The 16985-nt window shown below is 49.1% G+C and overlaps 1 protein-coding gene across 2 annotated transcripts in view; it reads right to left on the bottom strand.

The window, feature by feature from the left end:
• Positions 1 to 1987: 1987 nt before the first annotated feature.
• Positions 1988 to 16985, bottom strand: part of TSTD2 (thiosulfate sulfurtransferase like domain containing 2) — a 41997-nt gene continuing 26999 nt past the window's right edge. The window contains exons 9-10 of one of the 2 annotated variants that reach the window (XM_050948274.1): positions 11662 to 11800; positions 1988 to 5075 (exon numbers count right to left, since the gene is read on the bottom strand). In XM_050948274.1, coding sequence (XP_050804231.1) covers positions 4846 to 5075; positions 11662 to 11800 — 369 coding nt within the window. In that variant the 3' untranslated portion in view covers positions 1988 to 4845. Of the gene's footprint in view, positions 5076 to 6197; positions 7010 to 11661; positions 11801 to 16985 lie in introns of those variants that run through there. The other variant, XM_050948275.1, reaches the window with a different exon arrangement.

The following is a 16985-nucleotide window of genomic DNA, read 5'->3' as shown; positions in this document are numbered from 1 at the left end:
TGCTGACTTTATTTGCAGACAGGATGTCAAAAGCATCCCCAAAAGAATTCATGTCTTTTTTATTCATCCCCTCCCCCCCATGAAAAGAATGTAAGGCCACTGATTATAAAGTAATGGCTCCATAAAAACAGAGCAGTGGGTATTACATGGGACGTTAAAATCTTCCTGCCTCCTTTCGCAGGGATATGGAAAACCATTGCTTTAAGAGATTGAGAATGAAATCCTGTCTCCACTGAAGTCAGGTGCAAACTCTCATTGACTTCAATAGGGGCAGGATTTGCCCCTGGATTTTCTCTGGAAATAAGCCTCCTGTGCTTTTACTGGGTCTTGTAATGAGTATGCTGGAGCCCTCACTTGTCATGCTGGGTTTCTGGCGGGGTGGCTGTTTTATTTATCTGTAAAACTTCTTGTTCTGCTAGAGATTTTATTTTACCAACATCCCAAATTTCTGACTAGTGAACCCTAATAAAGAAATTACTTGAAAATACTCTGCCTGTGAATCCAGATAGTCCAGGATGCCATTTGAGTAGAGTTGGATAAACATACCAGGCAGTTGGGTTTGTCAGGTGATAAAAACCCACTGCCTTTCTAGGGAGGAATTTCCAGTAGGTACATGCAGCCTCTGATCATGCAGTGGGTTCCTCACCAGCAGGCCATCAACCCCCAGCAACTCCCATTGCCTCCAGTGCGCGGCTAGGCTGCACAGCAGGAAGTCTGCCCATGCAGAGCCAGTGCCAGAGGGTGGCCTTTGTTTATACACCTAAAGAATCCATCCCAACACTCTTTTCCACATAACAACCAGCCTACTGCTGTTCCCAGTGCGTTCTGCAGTCTGTGCATTGTGGTACAGCAAACCTGCCACTCATTTCAACAGAATTTTTGCATGAATCAGGATTGCAGGCTTTGGCCCTGATTTGCTATCTCTGAATATCATACTTTAACCTTGAGTGGGAAATACAAACGTGTTTGATTGTTGCTCTTGAAATCGTAATAAATGTGTCAGAAATCACAAATAAAATGCTTCAATGCAGTTTTTTGTAAAATCCCATACGAACGATTAGGGAATATTGCAAAACCAGAAAGCAGCATGATAAGCTCAATGCCAGTTGGACAGCCGTAGTCCCACCAGACACCTCCCAAAGGCTTTAGCAAAATCAATGAAAGCATCAGTCCAGATGCCACTTGATTGCTAACGGCAGAGTTGTCTGCTCAGATGTGCACAGAACTAACTCAGCATCAGTGTCTGCTCTCCCACTGACTCAGGGGAATGGAAGTTGTTCTTCTCTGCTACATGCTGCCTGCCTTGGTACCCATGGGGAATCTGGGTGTGTGGGGGCACTGCAGAATGCGCTAAGTGGGACCCTGCTGTGCAGACCTGCGAGGAGGATTTTAAGCAATAACCTTGCCCTTTTCCATGCTGTAGTAGTATCTAAATGCCCGTGGCAGTTGAAACATATGGTTGGAGGACTCTGGGCTTGTGTGTGACAGGCATACTCATGCTGGTGACTGTGCCGGAATTACATGGGTAAGTGAGCAAGTGCTTACCCAGCAGAGCAAGGAGTTGCACAGTTGCCTGGGGAAAAGCATCAGGCTCTGTACCAGCTGTGCTGTCGAGCAGTAATGATGAAGGGTCACTAGTTCTTGAGGAAAAGGGGATCCCTCCCTACAGCGCGCACCATGCCTGCTCGTGCGCAGACTCTCCTGCTTGGAACTGCTGAGCCATGGAGCTAACATACCTTCTCAGAGGCGTCACAGCAGTTGTGCTGAGTCAGCTAAGCGGCGAGTCAGCATTTCAAGTTGTGTCAGTGGTTCTTTAGATATAGGTGACAAAGACTCGCACACAGCCAGACCCCAGGGGTTGCCTACGCAGTAACCCTTAGAACATGGAGGACCTGGAGTGTACTTGCCTTCTAGGCTGGAGATGAGTGAAACAGTCATGGGAGCAGCTGCCCCCTCTTACCTCCTGCTCCAGAATAGCAACCCCTCCCCCACAAAGCACTGGAACCACCTCGCCCCCTGCATAAAGGAGTCGATTGCTTCTCCTGCCTTGTAGCGGGTCTGGGCTTACATCCTACTCAGCACTGGTCCAGCCTCCTTAGCCAGCGCCTGACCCATCTGGCCATCTCACCCCTGCCATGGGTAATGGGGAGACTCTCAACCCTCGGGGGGGACAGGATGCAGTGTGGTTTGGGGGTAGAGCCCCTCCTAGGGGCCAGAAACCCTCCCTAGACCAGCACCTGGTTAGCAGGCTGCTTGCCTGGCATGAGCTGAAGCCCAGCTGCCAGTCACAGGTTTCCAAAGGGTTAAAAGCAGCACACGCACGGATGACGTGGCACTGCCCCAGAGCTGTACGGACAAGGAGCAGCACACGCACGGATGACGTGTCTGTACAGCTCTGGGGCAGTGCCAAGGATGACGCGTCACGCTGACAGTTTTAGAAGTTCACACTAACACGAAGTTGACACCGTTTCCCATTTGTACTGAAAACAGACCCGGCCAGGGCCTTTTGCAGGAGTTACACGATGGTCACCTAGCCAGCAGGTTGGTCAGGGTGTTTAAAACAGAACAGCTGAAAAACACCACAGTGCAACATACTAGTTGTGGGATCCTGTGCTCAACCACAGCTACTGGCAGTGACGTAGGCTGGGAATGCAACGCGTGCCTGACGGCAGGATGCTGCACCTCGGCCAGCTCGCCAATGCACCTGGGAAAGGTGCTGCACGCAAACACGCATCGCCCCAGTGCTGGGGACACCAGCTGCCTAGGGGAATAGGAGTCTCTTCCAAAGACCATTGTTGTCAGTGGGCATCGTTAGTCACCTCAGGGGCTTGGGTTCAGCCCCTGCATCATTATCATCATCACCTAATAACAGCTCTGGGGAAGGGTCCCACAGTGGAGCTTGGAGCAGGTTTGAAGACCACACAGCAGCACTCCGGCTGTTGTTGAACAGGCAGCCATGGGCACAATGTCAGAGAAGTCAGGCCTTGCTGTGGGATTTAACACAAGCTAAGTCTGCTGCAATGCCGTCCTCCCCTCCCCCTGCTTTGGTAAGGGAAAAGGTTCCTTTAGCGCCTGCACGGAAAATAAAAGGGCTATAACTGACAATAAGCAACTGTAGAAAGGTGAGTGTGATGGGGCATCCCCCCACAGCAGCATGGATAGGGTAAAGTGGCAAGGGAGGCCAAGGAGCCTTAGGCTGCACCTGCTGGTTGAGATCACAGCTCACGTGGGCAGGGACAGGTGGGGGATGAGGGGGGGGTGCAGGCACGTCAGCCTACAGGCACACGCCCTGGTACAAGCGGGACAGCAGGGGCGTGACAAGGGCAGGCTTGGACAAAGTCCAGGGAAGGAGGAGCAGTGAAGGGTGACAGGGACAGACCTGACATGCTGGGCTGAGGGTCCCTAGATTGGAGGGTGGTGTAGAGGGCAGGCCTAGGTTCCTCTACCAGCCCGTGCGGGAGTGGCACAGTCAGTGCAGTGGAGATGGAGACTGCCTGAGCCTTTGAGGAAGGGGGACTGATGGTGACCTGACCAGAGGGCTAAGCCACGAAGGAGCAGCACTGCAGAGAGCAAAGGGCTGCAAGGAAAGTGACAGAGGCAACAGGCTGAACGATCGCTGGACAGTGGTGAGCTAATGCCCTAGATGAGCCATGAGGCGGTGCTGCCGCGCAGGGAGCAGCAGACCCCGTGACACTGAGCAAAGGGTTTTTAAAAAGCCATTGTCAGGACAAAGCCACAACTGACTTTATCGGTACAATGGGGGGATATGCTTCAAAGGGGAAACAGCAGCAGCAGAACTACACAGTCCATGCCAATAAGTGTAGCAGAACCACTCTGGATCCATGGAGATGCATTTAACCCCTCAGGATACACAGCTCTCGTGTGTCCATTGCACACAATCACGTGGGGACTGCACTCACTGCCTCTCCTACTCCTATGATGTTCATTAACATTTACATCATGCCCCTGGGCTTTCCTCAGCAAATGGCTGCATTTCAATGCATTTCAGAACCCCACCAGTTTTCTGCAGCACACACAGTCCAATGCAAGTCCTGGGCTAAGGGCTGTATCTTGGACATTTAAAAACTCAGTCACGTGAATTCCCTTCTGCATGGTAGGACATGGACACTGACTGCCACGAGAGAGGGGCAGCGAGCAGGTTATTCTTCTCCCTCTTCCCACACAATATGCCCTGCCAGATGAACTTGCCTGAGGTTGTACACGGCCATTGAGTGTTGCCAGCTTTTGCTCTGATGAAGTCGTGGGTCCAGCTTCTGGCCTCACACCTGCTGGTGCTAGTGTAAACCCAGAGACTTTAACATCGAAATCAAAGTAAAAAGCCCATTTTGTGGGCAGCCTGACTTACACCAGGGTAAAGGAAAGGAGACTCAGGCTGCTGGTGCTTATGCGGAAAATAGCCTCAACCACAGTCTGCTTGTGCTCCCAGTGATTAGAAGTGACTAAAAACCTGCTGCCTCCATCTCCCTAGCCGCGTGCGCACGCACACACACACAGACACCCATTCCTTCACCTTCTGGCTCCTACTTGGTTGTGAGTGGCCAAATCCCATGGCATGTGCTGCACTCATCAAGTTCTTCCTGGCGCCCATCACATTGTGGAGGCAGAACAGTAACTTCACTGCAGTGGGAGGAATCCTGTAGCACCACTGTTGTGTTTGACGTGCCATTAATTTACACTTGGCCAGGGGGCAGTTCATGGTTCGCTGTCAAGTGCTAAAGAGACACTGGGGCTGAGTGTACAAATCCAATGACAATCACTGGGAAGCCCCATGCCCTAGAATGTGAGTGTATATTATTGAATGTCTAACATTTTCCTGTGCTTCTCTTACATGTGTTTGACTGGGACCCGCTGCCGTCTGTCTGTGCATTCACATTCCTCCTTGACCATCCATCCAGAAGGGTTTGAAGCCAGCTTGAGCCCTTTCTCCTGACAAACGGGACAGCAAGCCGTGAATCCCTTCGCGTGGCAGCTTGGGCAGGTCAGGACAAGCTGCCGGCAGTGCAGGCTGGAGCACACTCTGTACTGATCCCATAGTGTCCCGCAGTACCTGCATTCTGGGGAGAGGAAAAGGGGAGTTAAAACCCATCCTGCCCTGTCTATCCCACTTGCTCCCCTGCTAGACAATCCTCTGCAATCGGGCTCTGCCTACAGTATGGTCTGAATGGGCTGCCAAAATTCATTCAAATGGTGACCCTTCATCTTCCAGGGCACTGCATTCTCGCTCTGGCCCTGCTTCCCTGCCCTTTCTCCACAGAATGAGAACTAGCTCCTGCCCACAAAAGGGGCTTTTCACTTTGATTTCGATGTTAACAAGCTTAAGGCAAACTCTGTCCTGCCATCCCGGGCCCCACGCACAGGAGCTGGCTGGCCCTAGGCAGTGGCCTGTGCCTCCCTGTGGCTATCGTGGGCAAACAGGAATAGTAGGGCTGCATTTGGAATCTGCTCTCAGGCTTGGAGGAACAGAGTCCTAGAGGCTACACCTCCCTAAAGAACCCAGAGCACAACTTGTCCTTTACTGAGCAGCTTTCCTCCCGACTCAGCTGCGCTGCTGGGACCTAACCCTGACTAGTCCAGCGCGGAGCTGTTCACTGAGCTGTGCCGCTTCCCCATCAGGCCCTCTTGAGCATGGCCAGGGCTTCAGAAGGACATTTTATTCCCAGCACTAAGCCTGCCACCTTCGAGATGGTGAAACTTATGGCAAATGAGTAAGTCGAGTCAGCTGCGATTGAGCTCAAAGTGGTTATACATCTAGAGACAGCAGCACCATCCTCTGAGCATAAGAAAGCACTGACTCCTCTTCAGATGTAGCAGAAAAGGCACAGGCAAGCTTAGCCCAAGTCCTTTGTTGGTCACCAGCAACGTCATTCCAAGCTGGAGCTGAGCAGTTGAAGAGCAACCCCATCTGGAAAGCCAGGGTGTGCTCACCCATCTTCAGCTTTTACTAGGGTGAAATACAATTCTCTGGGCTGCATAAGCCTTGAAAGCCAGGAACAGCCAAGCGCCCCATAGGCTGTTGCTACCAGGTTTTCTTCCATAGCATGGCAGCCTAAGGTTAGTGGAGCCGACTCCACGTGGTGGCTCAGTCTCTAGTGCTGTGCTGGCTCAGAATGGTTTGATCAGTGTAAAGGGATGACAAAACCAGAACTGAGGCATGTCGTGCTAGCGACCTATGTTACTAGCTGCTCCTCCCTGGTGGGACGGTGTGCTGTGCTGTGCTGTCCATGACGTCACAGAAACATTATCTCGTGGGCCCCTGCCCTGCCAGTCCCGAGTGCAGATAGCCTCCCCTCTCGCTCCTGATCACAGAGCATCCCTGGGTCATTGGCTGTCAGAAACGACGTATTAGGAATGCATTCCATGGATTTTTAGCTGTCTTTAAAGCAATTCAGTAGCTGGAAACAAGGGAACAAGGCCAGCACCCCTGAGCCAGGGGTGAAAGTAACTTAAAGGACTTATCAGTACTCCAGAGTCCTGCGGAGGGGGAGGGGCCTCAACTGGAAGAGGCGTGGCCTCTGTTGGAAGAAGTGGAGCCTTTAAATCCTGGGGCTTTTAAATCAGGATTTAAAGGGCTCAGGGATTCGGCTGAAGCTAGGAGCCAGGCCCTTTAAATTAACCCCGGAGCTACCAGCTGCAGAGGCGGCTGGGAGCCCTGGGGTTTGGGCAGGGGTGAAAGTAATTTACATTTCTTACCCATATGGTCTGATCGCAAGCAACCCACCCACCTCTCCTACCTACTTCATGGATCCCTCCCATTGCATGACATAGACAGAGAAAATAAAGCTACTATTACTACTACCAGGACTGTCTGTAATAAAACTTTACTATTGGAATAAGCCTGAAAAAGTGAAAACTCACTGTCACGTTTTTCTCTGTGTCTTCCCTCCTCCTCCAGCCAGGCTGCCCATGCTAGGCTCTGTGCTTCTCCCTGCCTGGCACTCAGCAGCTGGTGCAGAGGCTTCCCTCTAGCTTGCAGCAGGGAGACTGCCTCCTGCATAAGAAAAGTTTAAACTCAGTTGTTCCCTGATGGTTCAGCCCCCAGGGTTAAGAAAGGTTTCTGGCATCTTTCTTAATTTCACTCCCAGTTGTTATTGGGGGGTGGAGGGGAGCTGTGTGTGACCATGGCAGGGGCAGTTCTTTTCTGCCCCCTGGATAAGGGGATCTCCAATACTACTAAAATACAATAGTAGGGGCTGGTTGCTGGGGTCGAGGCAGTCGGCGGCAGGCTACAGCTGCATTGTTTGTGACTGTATGTATGTGTATGTATATGAATGTGTCACAAACAATGCAGCTGCTGCCTGCCACCGACCAGCAGCGACCCCAGCAACCGACCCCTGTGGGCTGCTGCCTGCAGAGAGCCAGCCGGTGCCGCTGGGCTGGGTCTGCCAAGGAGTAAGTAACCAAGGCGAGGGAGCCACCGGGGGGGGGGGGGGGGGGGGGAGGAGAGGAAGGGAAAGTCAGGTGTGAATGAAGGACAACTGGAATAGCCTTCATGAAATACACAAGATATTTAAAGAAAGTTTTATCAATTTCAGCCTCTGCACTCTGCAGGCAGGACGAAACAAAAAGAGATCTGAGACTGCAGTCGCTGTCCTAAGGACATTTCAGGTGTTTAAATCAATATAGAAAGAAGGTGGATTGGAATGAAAACTACTATTTCTTTCAAAGGAGGCACAATAATTTCGCTGAATATTCAGTTTTCCCCTCCAATCCCTTTGTGGTTTTGTCTATGGGGGCTATTTGCTTTCCCTGTAAATCTTTAGTTGCTTTAGCAAAATTGCTTTGCCCAAAATAAACCCTAATCATCATGACACACCTTTCCACCATGTTCTCCATGTTTTTTTGTGTTGGTTTTTTTAAATAGTAACATTTCAAAGAAGATCTGCAAGCAGTTTGGACATCACAACCATGATCCTCTGCTGGGGAGGGAATGGGATAGATTTGAACTTGGAAATGGTTCCTGATTTTCATTCTGTTTAGGAGATCCCCTTATCCCGGGGGCAGAAAAGAACTGCCCCTGCCATGGTCACACACACTCTCCCCTCCCCAACAACAACAACTGGGAGTGAAATTAACAAGGATGCCAGAAATGGCTTCTAACCCTGGGGGCTGAACTGCGCAGGGAACAGCTAAGTTTAAACTGTTCTTACGCAGGCAGCAGCAGCAGGCATCTCAGCCAGTCTACTGCAAGCTAGACCCTAGAGCAAAACCCCTGCTAGGGGGAATGGGGAGGAATTCAGAGCCTTATCTGCACTGGCTGGAGGAGGGGGAGGGAGGAGATGAGAAACCAGTGTGACAGTGAGTTTTCCCCTTCCACCTGCTTTTATTAGCTCAGGATTTAAACTGTGCAGCCAAATGCTTATATTTGTTGTATATATTAGTAGGAGAGATCCCCTCATCCCCAGGGGCAGACAGGGACTGCCCCTGCCATGGTCAAAGACCCCCTCCCCTGGACCCTCTCCCGCCAGCTACTGTGAGTGAAATTAACAAGGAGACCAGAAACTCAGCCCTGGGGCTGAACCATCAGGGAACAGCTGAGTTTAAACTATTCTTATAGACTCATAGACTCATAGACTCCAGGACTGGAAGGGACCTCGAGAGGTCATCGAGTCCAGTCCCCTGCCCTCATGGCAGGACCAAATACTGTCTAGACCATCCCTAATAGACATCTATCTAACCTACTCTTCTTGTTCTATCATTGGAGGCTAAGGTGAACAAGCTTTCTCCCTCCTCCTGATGACACCCTTTTAGATACCTGAAAACTGCTATCATGTCCCCTCTCAGTCTTCTCTTTTCCAAACTAAACAAACCCAATTCCTTCAGCCTTCCTTCATAGGTCATGTTCTCAAGACCTTTAATCATTCTTGTTGCTCTTCTCTGGACCCTCTCCAATTTCTCCACATCTTGCTTGAAATGCGGTGCCCAGAACTGGACACAATACTCCAGCTGAGGCCTGACCAGCGCAGAGTAAAGCGGAAGAATGACTTCTCGTGTCTTGTTTACAACACACCTGTTAATGCATCCCAGAATCATGTTTGCTTTTTTTGCAACAGTATCACACTGTTGACTCATATTAAGCTTGTGGTCCACTATGACCCCTAGATCTCTTTCTGCCATACTCCTTCCTAGACAGTCTCTTCCCATTCTGTATATGTGAAACTGATTGTTCCTTCCTAAGTGGAGCACTTTGCATTTATCTTTATTGAACTTCATCCTGTTTACCTCAGACCATTTCTCCAATTTGTCCAGATCGTTTTGAATTTTGACCCTGTCCTCCAAAGCAGTTGCAATCCCTCCCAGTTTGGTATCGTCCGCAAACTTAATAAGCGTACTTTCTATGCCAACATCTAAATCGTTGATGAAGATATTGAACAGAACCGGTCCCAAAACAGACCCCTGCGGAACCCCACTTGTTATACCTTTCCAGCAGGATTGGGAGCCATTAACAACTACTCTCTGAGTACGGTTATCCAGCCAGTTATGCACCCACCTTATAGTAGCCCCATCTAAATTGTACTTTCCTAGCTTATCTATATGAATATCATGCGAGACCGTATCAAATGCCTTACTAAAGTCTAGGTATATCACATCCACTGCTTCTCCCTTATCCACAAGGCTTGTTATCCTATCAAAGAACGCTATCAGATTAGTTTGACATGATTTGTTCTTTACAAATCCATGCTGGCTATTCCCTATCACCTTACCACCTTCCAAGTGTTTGCAGATGATTTCTTTAATTACCTGCTCCATTATCTTCCCTGGCACAGAAGTTAAACTAACTGGTCTGTAGTTTCCTGGGTTGTTTTTATTTCCCTTTTTATAGATGGGCACTATATTTGCCCCCTTCCAGTCTTCTGGAATCTCCCCCGTCTCCCATGATTTCCCAAAGATAATAGCTAGAGGTTCAGATACCTCTTCTATTAACTCCTTGAGTATTCTAGGATGCATTTCATCAGGCCCTGGTGACTTGCAGGCATCTAACTTTTCTAAGTGATTTTTTACTTGCTCTTTTTTTATTTTATCTTCTAAACCTACCCTCTTCCCATAAGCATTCACTATATTAGACATTCCTTCAGACTTCTCAGTGAAGACCGAAACAAAGAAGTCATTAAGCATCTCTGCCATTTCCAAGTCTCCCGTTACTGTTTCCCTCTCCTCACTGAGCAGTGGGCCTACCCTGTCCTTGGTCTTCCTCTTGCTTCTAACGTATTGATAAAAAGTCTTCTTGTTTCCCTTTATTCCCATAGCTAGTTTGAGTTCATTTTGTGCCTTTGCCTTTCTAATCTTGCCTCTGCATTCCTGTGTTATTTGCCTATATTCGTCCTTTGTAATCTGACCTAGTTTCCATTTTTTATATGACGCCTTTTTATTTTGTAGGTCACGCAAGATCTCATGGTTAAGCCAAGGTGGTCTTTTGCCACATTTTCTATCTTTCCTAACCATCGGAATAGCTTGCTTTTGGGCCCTTAATAGAGTCCCTTTGAAAAACTGCCAACTCTCCTCAGTTGTTTTTCCCCTCAGTCTTGATTCCCATGGGACCTTACCTATCAGCTCTCTGAGCTTACCAATATCCGCCTTCCTGAAATCTATTGTCTCTATTCTGCTGTACTCCCTTCTACCCTTCCTTAGAATTGCAAACTCTATGATTTCATGATCACTTTCACCCAAGCTTCCTTCTACTTTCAAATTCTCAACAAGTTCCTCCCTATTTGTTAAAATCAAGTCTAGAACAGCTTCCCCCCTAGTAGCTTTTTCACCTTTCTGAAATAAAAAGTTGTCTGCAATGCAGTCCAGGAACTTATTGGATGGTCTGTGCCCTGCTGTGTATTTTCCCAACATATATCTGGATAGCTGAAGTCCCCCATCACCACCAAATCTTGAGCTTTGGATGATTTTGTTAGTTGTTTGAAAAAAGCCTCATCCACCTCTTCCACCTGATTAGGTGGCCTGTAGTAGACTCCCAGCATGACATTACCCGTGTTTTTTACCCCTTTTAGCCTAACCCAGAGACTCTCAACACTTCCGTCTCCTATGTCCATCTCCACCTCAGTCCAAGTGTGTACATTTTTAATATATAAGGCAACACCTCCTCCCTTTTTCCCCTGTCTATCCTTCCTGAGCAAACTATACCCATCCACACCAACATTCCAGTTGTGTGTATTATCCCACCAAGTTTCAGTAATGCCAACAATGTTATAGTTGTATTTATTTATTAGCACTTCCAGTTCTTCCTGCTTATTACCCATACTTCTTGCATTTGTATATAGGCATCTAAGATACTGGTTTGATCTTGCCTCCAAGCTTTGCCCTTACCCTCCTTCCTCACTGCCATTATAGCCCGTGCTCCCTCCTGTTTCCAACCCATCTCCCAGGTCTTGTTCCCCACTTACCTGTGGGGTTTGCTCACCTGTCCCCGTCGAACCTATGCAGGGAGCAGGCTTCTCTTTCCCTCCCTCAGTCAGTCTCCTTTTCTTACCAGTCCTCCGTACCGGCGCATACCAGCTTATTTTCACCTCTGCCCTGAGCCCAACCTGCTCTCTGCTGCAGGTGCTCCCCAGACCACAGTGTGCGAGCCTCTGTCCTAGAGGGCTCAGTGGTGACTCTGACAGCTCTCGTTCTGTGATTGAGATGTGATGGCCCTACCTGCAATAATATCTTCATTGGAAGAGATGGTGTAACGCTGGTCAAACACAAACAGCTTCCCCCGATAGAACCCATCAGGAAACTCTTCCAGGTATTTGTGGATGCCACCCTTGAGCTGGTAAACCTCCCTGCATGCAGCCTGTTGAAAACAAAGCACAAACAGAAAACCTAGCTTACGCTGTCCCAGACTGCCCAATGCACACACAGGGAACTAGACGTCTAGGAAACGGAGCAATATCCCGGTGACAACCATAAGATCCATGTGCCCACGGTCAGTCCCTACTGGGTATTACTGTGGCTGCCAATATTGAATAGTGGCTGATTGACATGGGGCCAAAGGGCCACTGCTTCTGCAGTTAATGAAAGGAGTTTGTGGGCTGGATTCTGAAAGAAATCCAGATCAGCTCCAGACCCAAGAGGACATGAGGTTGAAGAACGGTCGCTGCATTATACAGTAAAAGCTCTTAGGGCCAGATTTGCCCATTACTTACACCAGTTTTACACCAGTGTAATTCTAGGGACTTCAGTGGATTTTCTCTGTGTTTACACTGGTGTAAATGGATCAAGCCTCATATGTGCAGAGAAAGTATATCTGGACTGATCCCTTGCTCTCTCTGGGCAGGGTATAAGGAATAGAGATGTGAGAGAGGGAGGATGGTCAGGCGGACGGGGTGCTAGACTAGGACCTGGGAGATCTAACCCTAACCCTAACCCATGTCCAGCTCTGCCACTGATCCATTCTGACACCTCAGGCCAGTCACTTAATCTATCTAGTTCTGCAGTTCCCTGTGAAAGGGAGATAAGCCTTCCGAGCTTACCAGGAGTATTGTGAGGATTAAACCTATGACTGTGAGGTGCTCTGATACTGGGGTGATGAGAGCATGGCACAGCGCAGCTGGCCCCGAAGGCAGTCAGCTCCCAGCCTACCCGTGCCAGGCTCTGCTGAAGAGGAACCAGCCCAGACCTGTCTGGGAATAACCAACAGCCTAAGCAGCTGGGCAGTAGTTAATCAGTTAAGGAAAACCGAGGCCTTATGAAGGATAGTGTGGGCTCAGGCAGGAGAGAACACAGGAAGGAAATACCCAGGGCATGAACTCCTCAGGGGAGCTGGCTAGGCAGATGCTCCCAGAGGGCTCTCCCTAGACAACAGACTTCGGGGAAGAGAAACAGGCCCCAGAACACAGAAAGAGAAAAGCTCTCAATGGGAAAACCCAAGGGAGCTGGTGAGGGGGGTCACCGGGAAACGAAACGTGCTCCTGAGTGGGAGAGGCTCTGAAAGGGAGGATGAATGCCATGTCTCTGTGAAACCTGATCCCAATGGAAGGACTTCACCAGGAAGCAGCAGGAGCCCCAGATCAGAGGAATTATATATTCTTCTGAGAAATGGCTGTCGTAGAATTGTAGGACTGGAAGGGACCTCGAGAGCTCATCTAGTCCAGTCCCCTGCACTCATGGCAGGACTAAGTATTATCTAGACCATTCCTGACAGGTGTTTGTCTAACCTGCTCATAAAAACCTCTAGTGATGGAGATTCCACAACCTCCCTAGGCAATTTATTCCAATGCTTAACCTTCCTGACAGGAAGTTTTTCTTAATGACCAACCTAAACCACCCTTGCTGCAATTTAAGCCCATTGCTTCTTGTCTTGTCCTCAGAGGATAAGAACAATTTTTCTCCCTCCTTGTAACAACCTTTTATGTACTTGAAAACTTATCACATCCCCTCTCTGTCTTCTCTTCTCCAGACTAAACAACTCCCACCCCCACATCTTCCCTAATAGGTCATGTTTTCTAGACCTTTAATCATTTTTGTTGCTATTCTCTGGACTTTCTCCAATTTGTCCACGTCTTTCCTAAAATGTGGCGCCCAGAAATGGACACAATACTCCACCTGAGGCCTAATCAGCACGGAGTAGAGCGGAGGAATTACTGCTCGTGTCTTGCTTACAACACTCCTGCTGATACATCCCAGAAGGATGTTTGCATTTTTTGCAACAGCGTTACATCATTGACTCATATTTAGTTTGTGATCCACTATGACCCCCAGATCCCTTTCCGCAGTGCTCCTTTCTAGGCAGTCATTTCCCATTGTGTGTGTGTGAAACTGATTGTTCCTTCCTAAGTGGAGTACTTTGCATTTGTCCTTATTGAATTTCATCCTATTTACTTCAGACCATTTCTCCAGTTTGTCCAGATCATTTTGAATTTTAATCCTGTCCTCCAAAGCACTTGCAACTCCTCCCAGCTTGGTATCATCCACAAACTTTATAAGTGTACCCTCTACGCCATTATCTTAATCGCTGATGAAGATATTGAACAGAACCGGACCCAGAACTGATCCCTGAGGGACCCCACTCTTTATGCCCTTCCAGCATGACTGTGAACCACTGGTAATTACTCTCTGGGAATGGTTTTCCAGCCAGTTTTGCACCCACCTTATAATAGCTTCATTTAGATTGCATTTCCCCTAGTTTGTTTATGGTTTGACCTCTAGGGGGATGTAGACCCAACAGGAGAGAGAGCCTACTCTGGCTCCAGAAGAGAGTTCTGGAGTGTAGAGAGTATCGCTGGTACAGGACCTGGACATACGCAGATTTTATGGACTAAGGTTTACACAGCCTCTTCCCCATCCAGGGAGGATGCTGGGTGGAGGCCTGTTTATGTAATATTCCACCTTTGGTTACATAAACTAGATAGGAGAGAAGGCTAGCTCAGTGGTTTGAGCATCAGCCTGCTAATCCTAGGGTTGTGAGCTCAATCCTAGAGGGGATCATTTAGAGAACTGGGGTAAAAATCTGTCTGGGGACTGATCCTGCTTTGAGCAGTGGGTTGGACTAGATGACCTCCTGAGGTGCCTTCCAGTCCTGATATTCTATGATGCAGTAGGGGCATTCTTCAGGAGACAGTAAACAGGGGAGTTTTGGTGAAGACTACAAGAGGCAGGCAGAGGATCAAACAGGCTAGTGAAGGGAGCATGCAGTGCTTTGGGGTTTGTTGTGCTGTGGGTGGTGGTGTTTTGGTTTGTTTCTCAGATTTACAGGATTTAGGTGAGAAGGCTATGGCAGATACAGAGGCAGCAGTGGTAGTGACCCAAGCAGTGGAAGACACAATGAGGATGACTGGATGTGGAAGCTGCAGTATGTACATGATCCGGGAGCGGGTACCTGAAAAGAGTTTTGTCTGCATGAAGTGCCGCCTGACAGAGCCTGACAGAAAAGATCTGAGGACTGGAGATGCAGGTGGAAACTCTGGTTGAGTTTAGAAGGGGGTTCGAGCAGATGATGGAGCAAAGACCTGAGGAGTTTGAATGGAAAAAACTTAGACTTGCAGATGAAAGCAAGACCAAAGAACTCTGAGGGAGACTGCTGAGTGAGGAAAGTGGACAGTGGAAGCATGTGACTAAGGCCTGGTCTGCACTATGAGTTTATCTCGAATTTAGCAGCTGTGACAAAGTTCCTCCTCTACCTTGGTGGGTCCTGCGCTTATTGGCGGATTTGCTCACCTCAGTGATCTTCCCCTCTTGTGGAACCCACAGTCTGGGTCAGCTCCTCCTGTGTCTGATCAGGAGTTGGGAGGTTTGGGGGGAACCCGGGCCCACCCTCTACTCCAGGTTCCAGCCCAGGGCCCTGTGGATTGCAGCTGTCTATAGTGCCTCTTGTAACAGCTGCATGACAGCTACAACTCCCTGGGCTAGTTCCCCATGGCCTCCTCCAAACACCTTCCTTATCCTCACCACAGGACCTTCCTCCTGGTGTCTGATAATGCTTGTCCTCCTCAATCGTCCAGCAGCACAGCCTCTCAGTCTCAGCTCCTTGTGCTTCTTGCTCCCAGCTCCTCACACGCACTTCCTCTCTTCTAGCTCCTCCCCATCTGACTGGAGTGAGCTCCTTTTTAAACCCAGGTGCCCTGATTAGCCTGCCTTGATTGGCTGCAGGTGTTCTAATTAAAGTCGCTATCTCCACTGCCTTCTAGGAAGATCTTAATTGGCTCCAGGTGCCTTGATTAACCTGGAGCAACTGCCATTTGGTTACCAGCGTACTAGGGATTTGTTTAGCCTGGGGCTAACATACCTGTTTCTCAGTACTTTACTGTAGCCCTCTGGCCTTGCCCCATCACACAGCGTTAAACTGAATTAACCCTGCACCCATCCACACAACGAAGCCCTTTATTTCGATACAAAGGGCTCTTAATATTGATATCTGTACTCCTCCCCGACGAGGGGAGTAGCGCTGAAATCAGTATTGCCATTTTGAATTAGGGTTAGTGAGGCTGCAATTCGATGGGATTGGCCTCCGGGAGCTATCCCACAGTGCACCATTGTGACCGCTCTGGGCAGCAATCTGAACTTGGATGCATTGGCCAGGTAGACAGGAAAAGCCTCGCAAACTTTTGAATTTCATTTCCTGTTTGCCTAGCATGGAGCACCGATCAGCACAGGTGACCATGCAGTCCCAGAAACAAAAAAGAGCTCCAGTATGGACCGTACGGGAGATACTGAATCTGATCTCTGTATGGGGAGATGAATTTGTTCTATCAGAACTCCGTTCCCATAGAGAAAATGCCAAAACATTTGAAAAAAAAATCTCCAAGGCCATGATGGACAGAGGCCACAACAGGGACTCGACACAGTGCTGCATGAAACTTAAGTAGCTGAGCCAAGCGTACCAGAAAGCCAAAGAATCAAATGGACGCTCACGGAGGGAGGGGTGACTGACGACTGTAGCTATCCTACAGTTCCCGCACCATTTGAATTCTTGGCCGAGCTCCCAAAGCCTAAAGGGTCAAAAACATTGTCATGGGTGGTTCAAGGTATATGTCATCAGCCTCTCCTCCACCCCCACCCCAGTGAAAGCAAAGGGGGAAAAAATCGTTTCTCGCCTTTTTTCAATGTCACCGTATGTCTACTGGATGCTGCTGGCAGACACGGTGCTGCAGTGCTACACAGCAGCATCCCCTTCCCTTCCCTTCCCTTGCGGACGGCAGACGGTACAGTAGGACTGGTATCTGTCATCGTCGTCCCGTGAGTGCTCCTGGCTGGCCTCGGTGAGGTCGGCCGGGTGCGCCTGGGCGAAAAAGAGAATGATTCCAGGTCATTCTCTTCTTTAAGTTTTGTCTAATGGACATTCAGTCCTGCCTGGAATATCATGGCAGCTGGAGACTTCTGCCTCAGGCTGCTCTCCCAGGCAGTAGCACTGTGCAGTCGCGCCTACCCCAGTCTACTCCTTGCTACCAGGGCTCACAATCAGATACTTAGACCTCTACATTTTGCTGAAAATAAAAAAATTAGCTGCCCTTTAGAACTGTCCCCCAACATACATATCCTGG

The sequence above is a fragment of the Gopherus flavomarginatus genome, chromosome 3, assembly GCF_025201925.1.
Source record: "Gopherus flavomarginatus isolate rGopFla2 chromosome 3, rGopFla2.mat.asm, whole genome shotgun sequence".
NCBI classification, from domain to species: domain Eukaryota; kingdom Metazoa; phylum Chordata; order Testudines; family Testudinidae; genus Gopherus; species Gopherus flavomarginatus.
The sequence above is the reverse complement of the archived record's forward strand: the minus strand, read 5'-3'. Positions and strand labels throughout refer to the sequence as shown.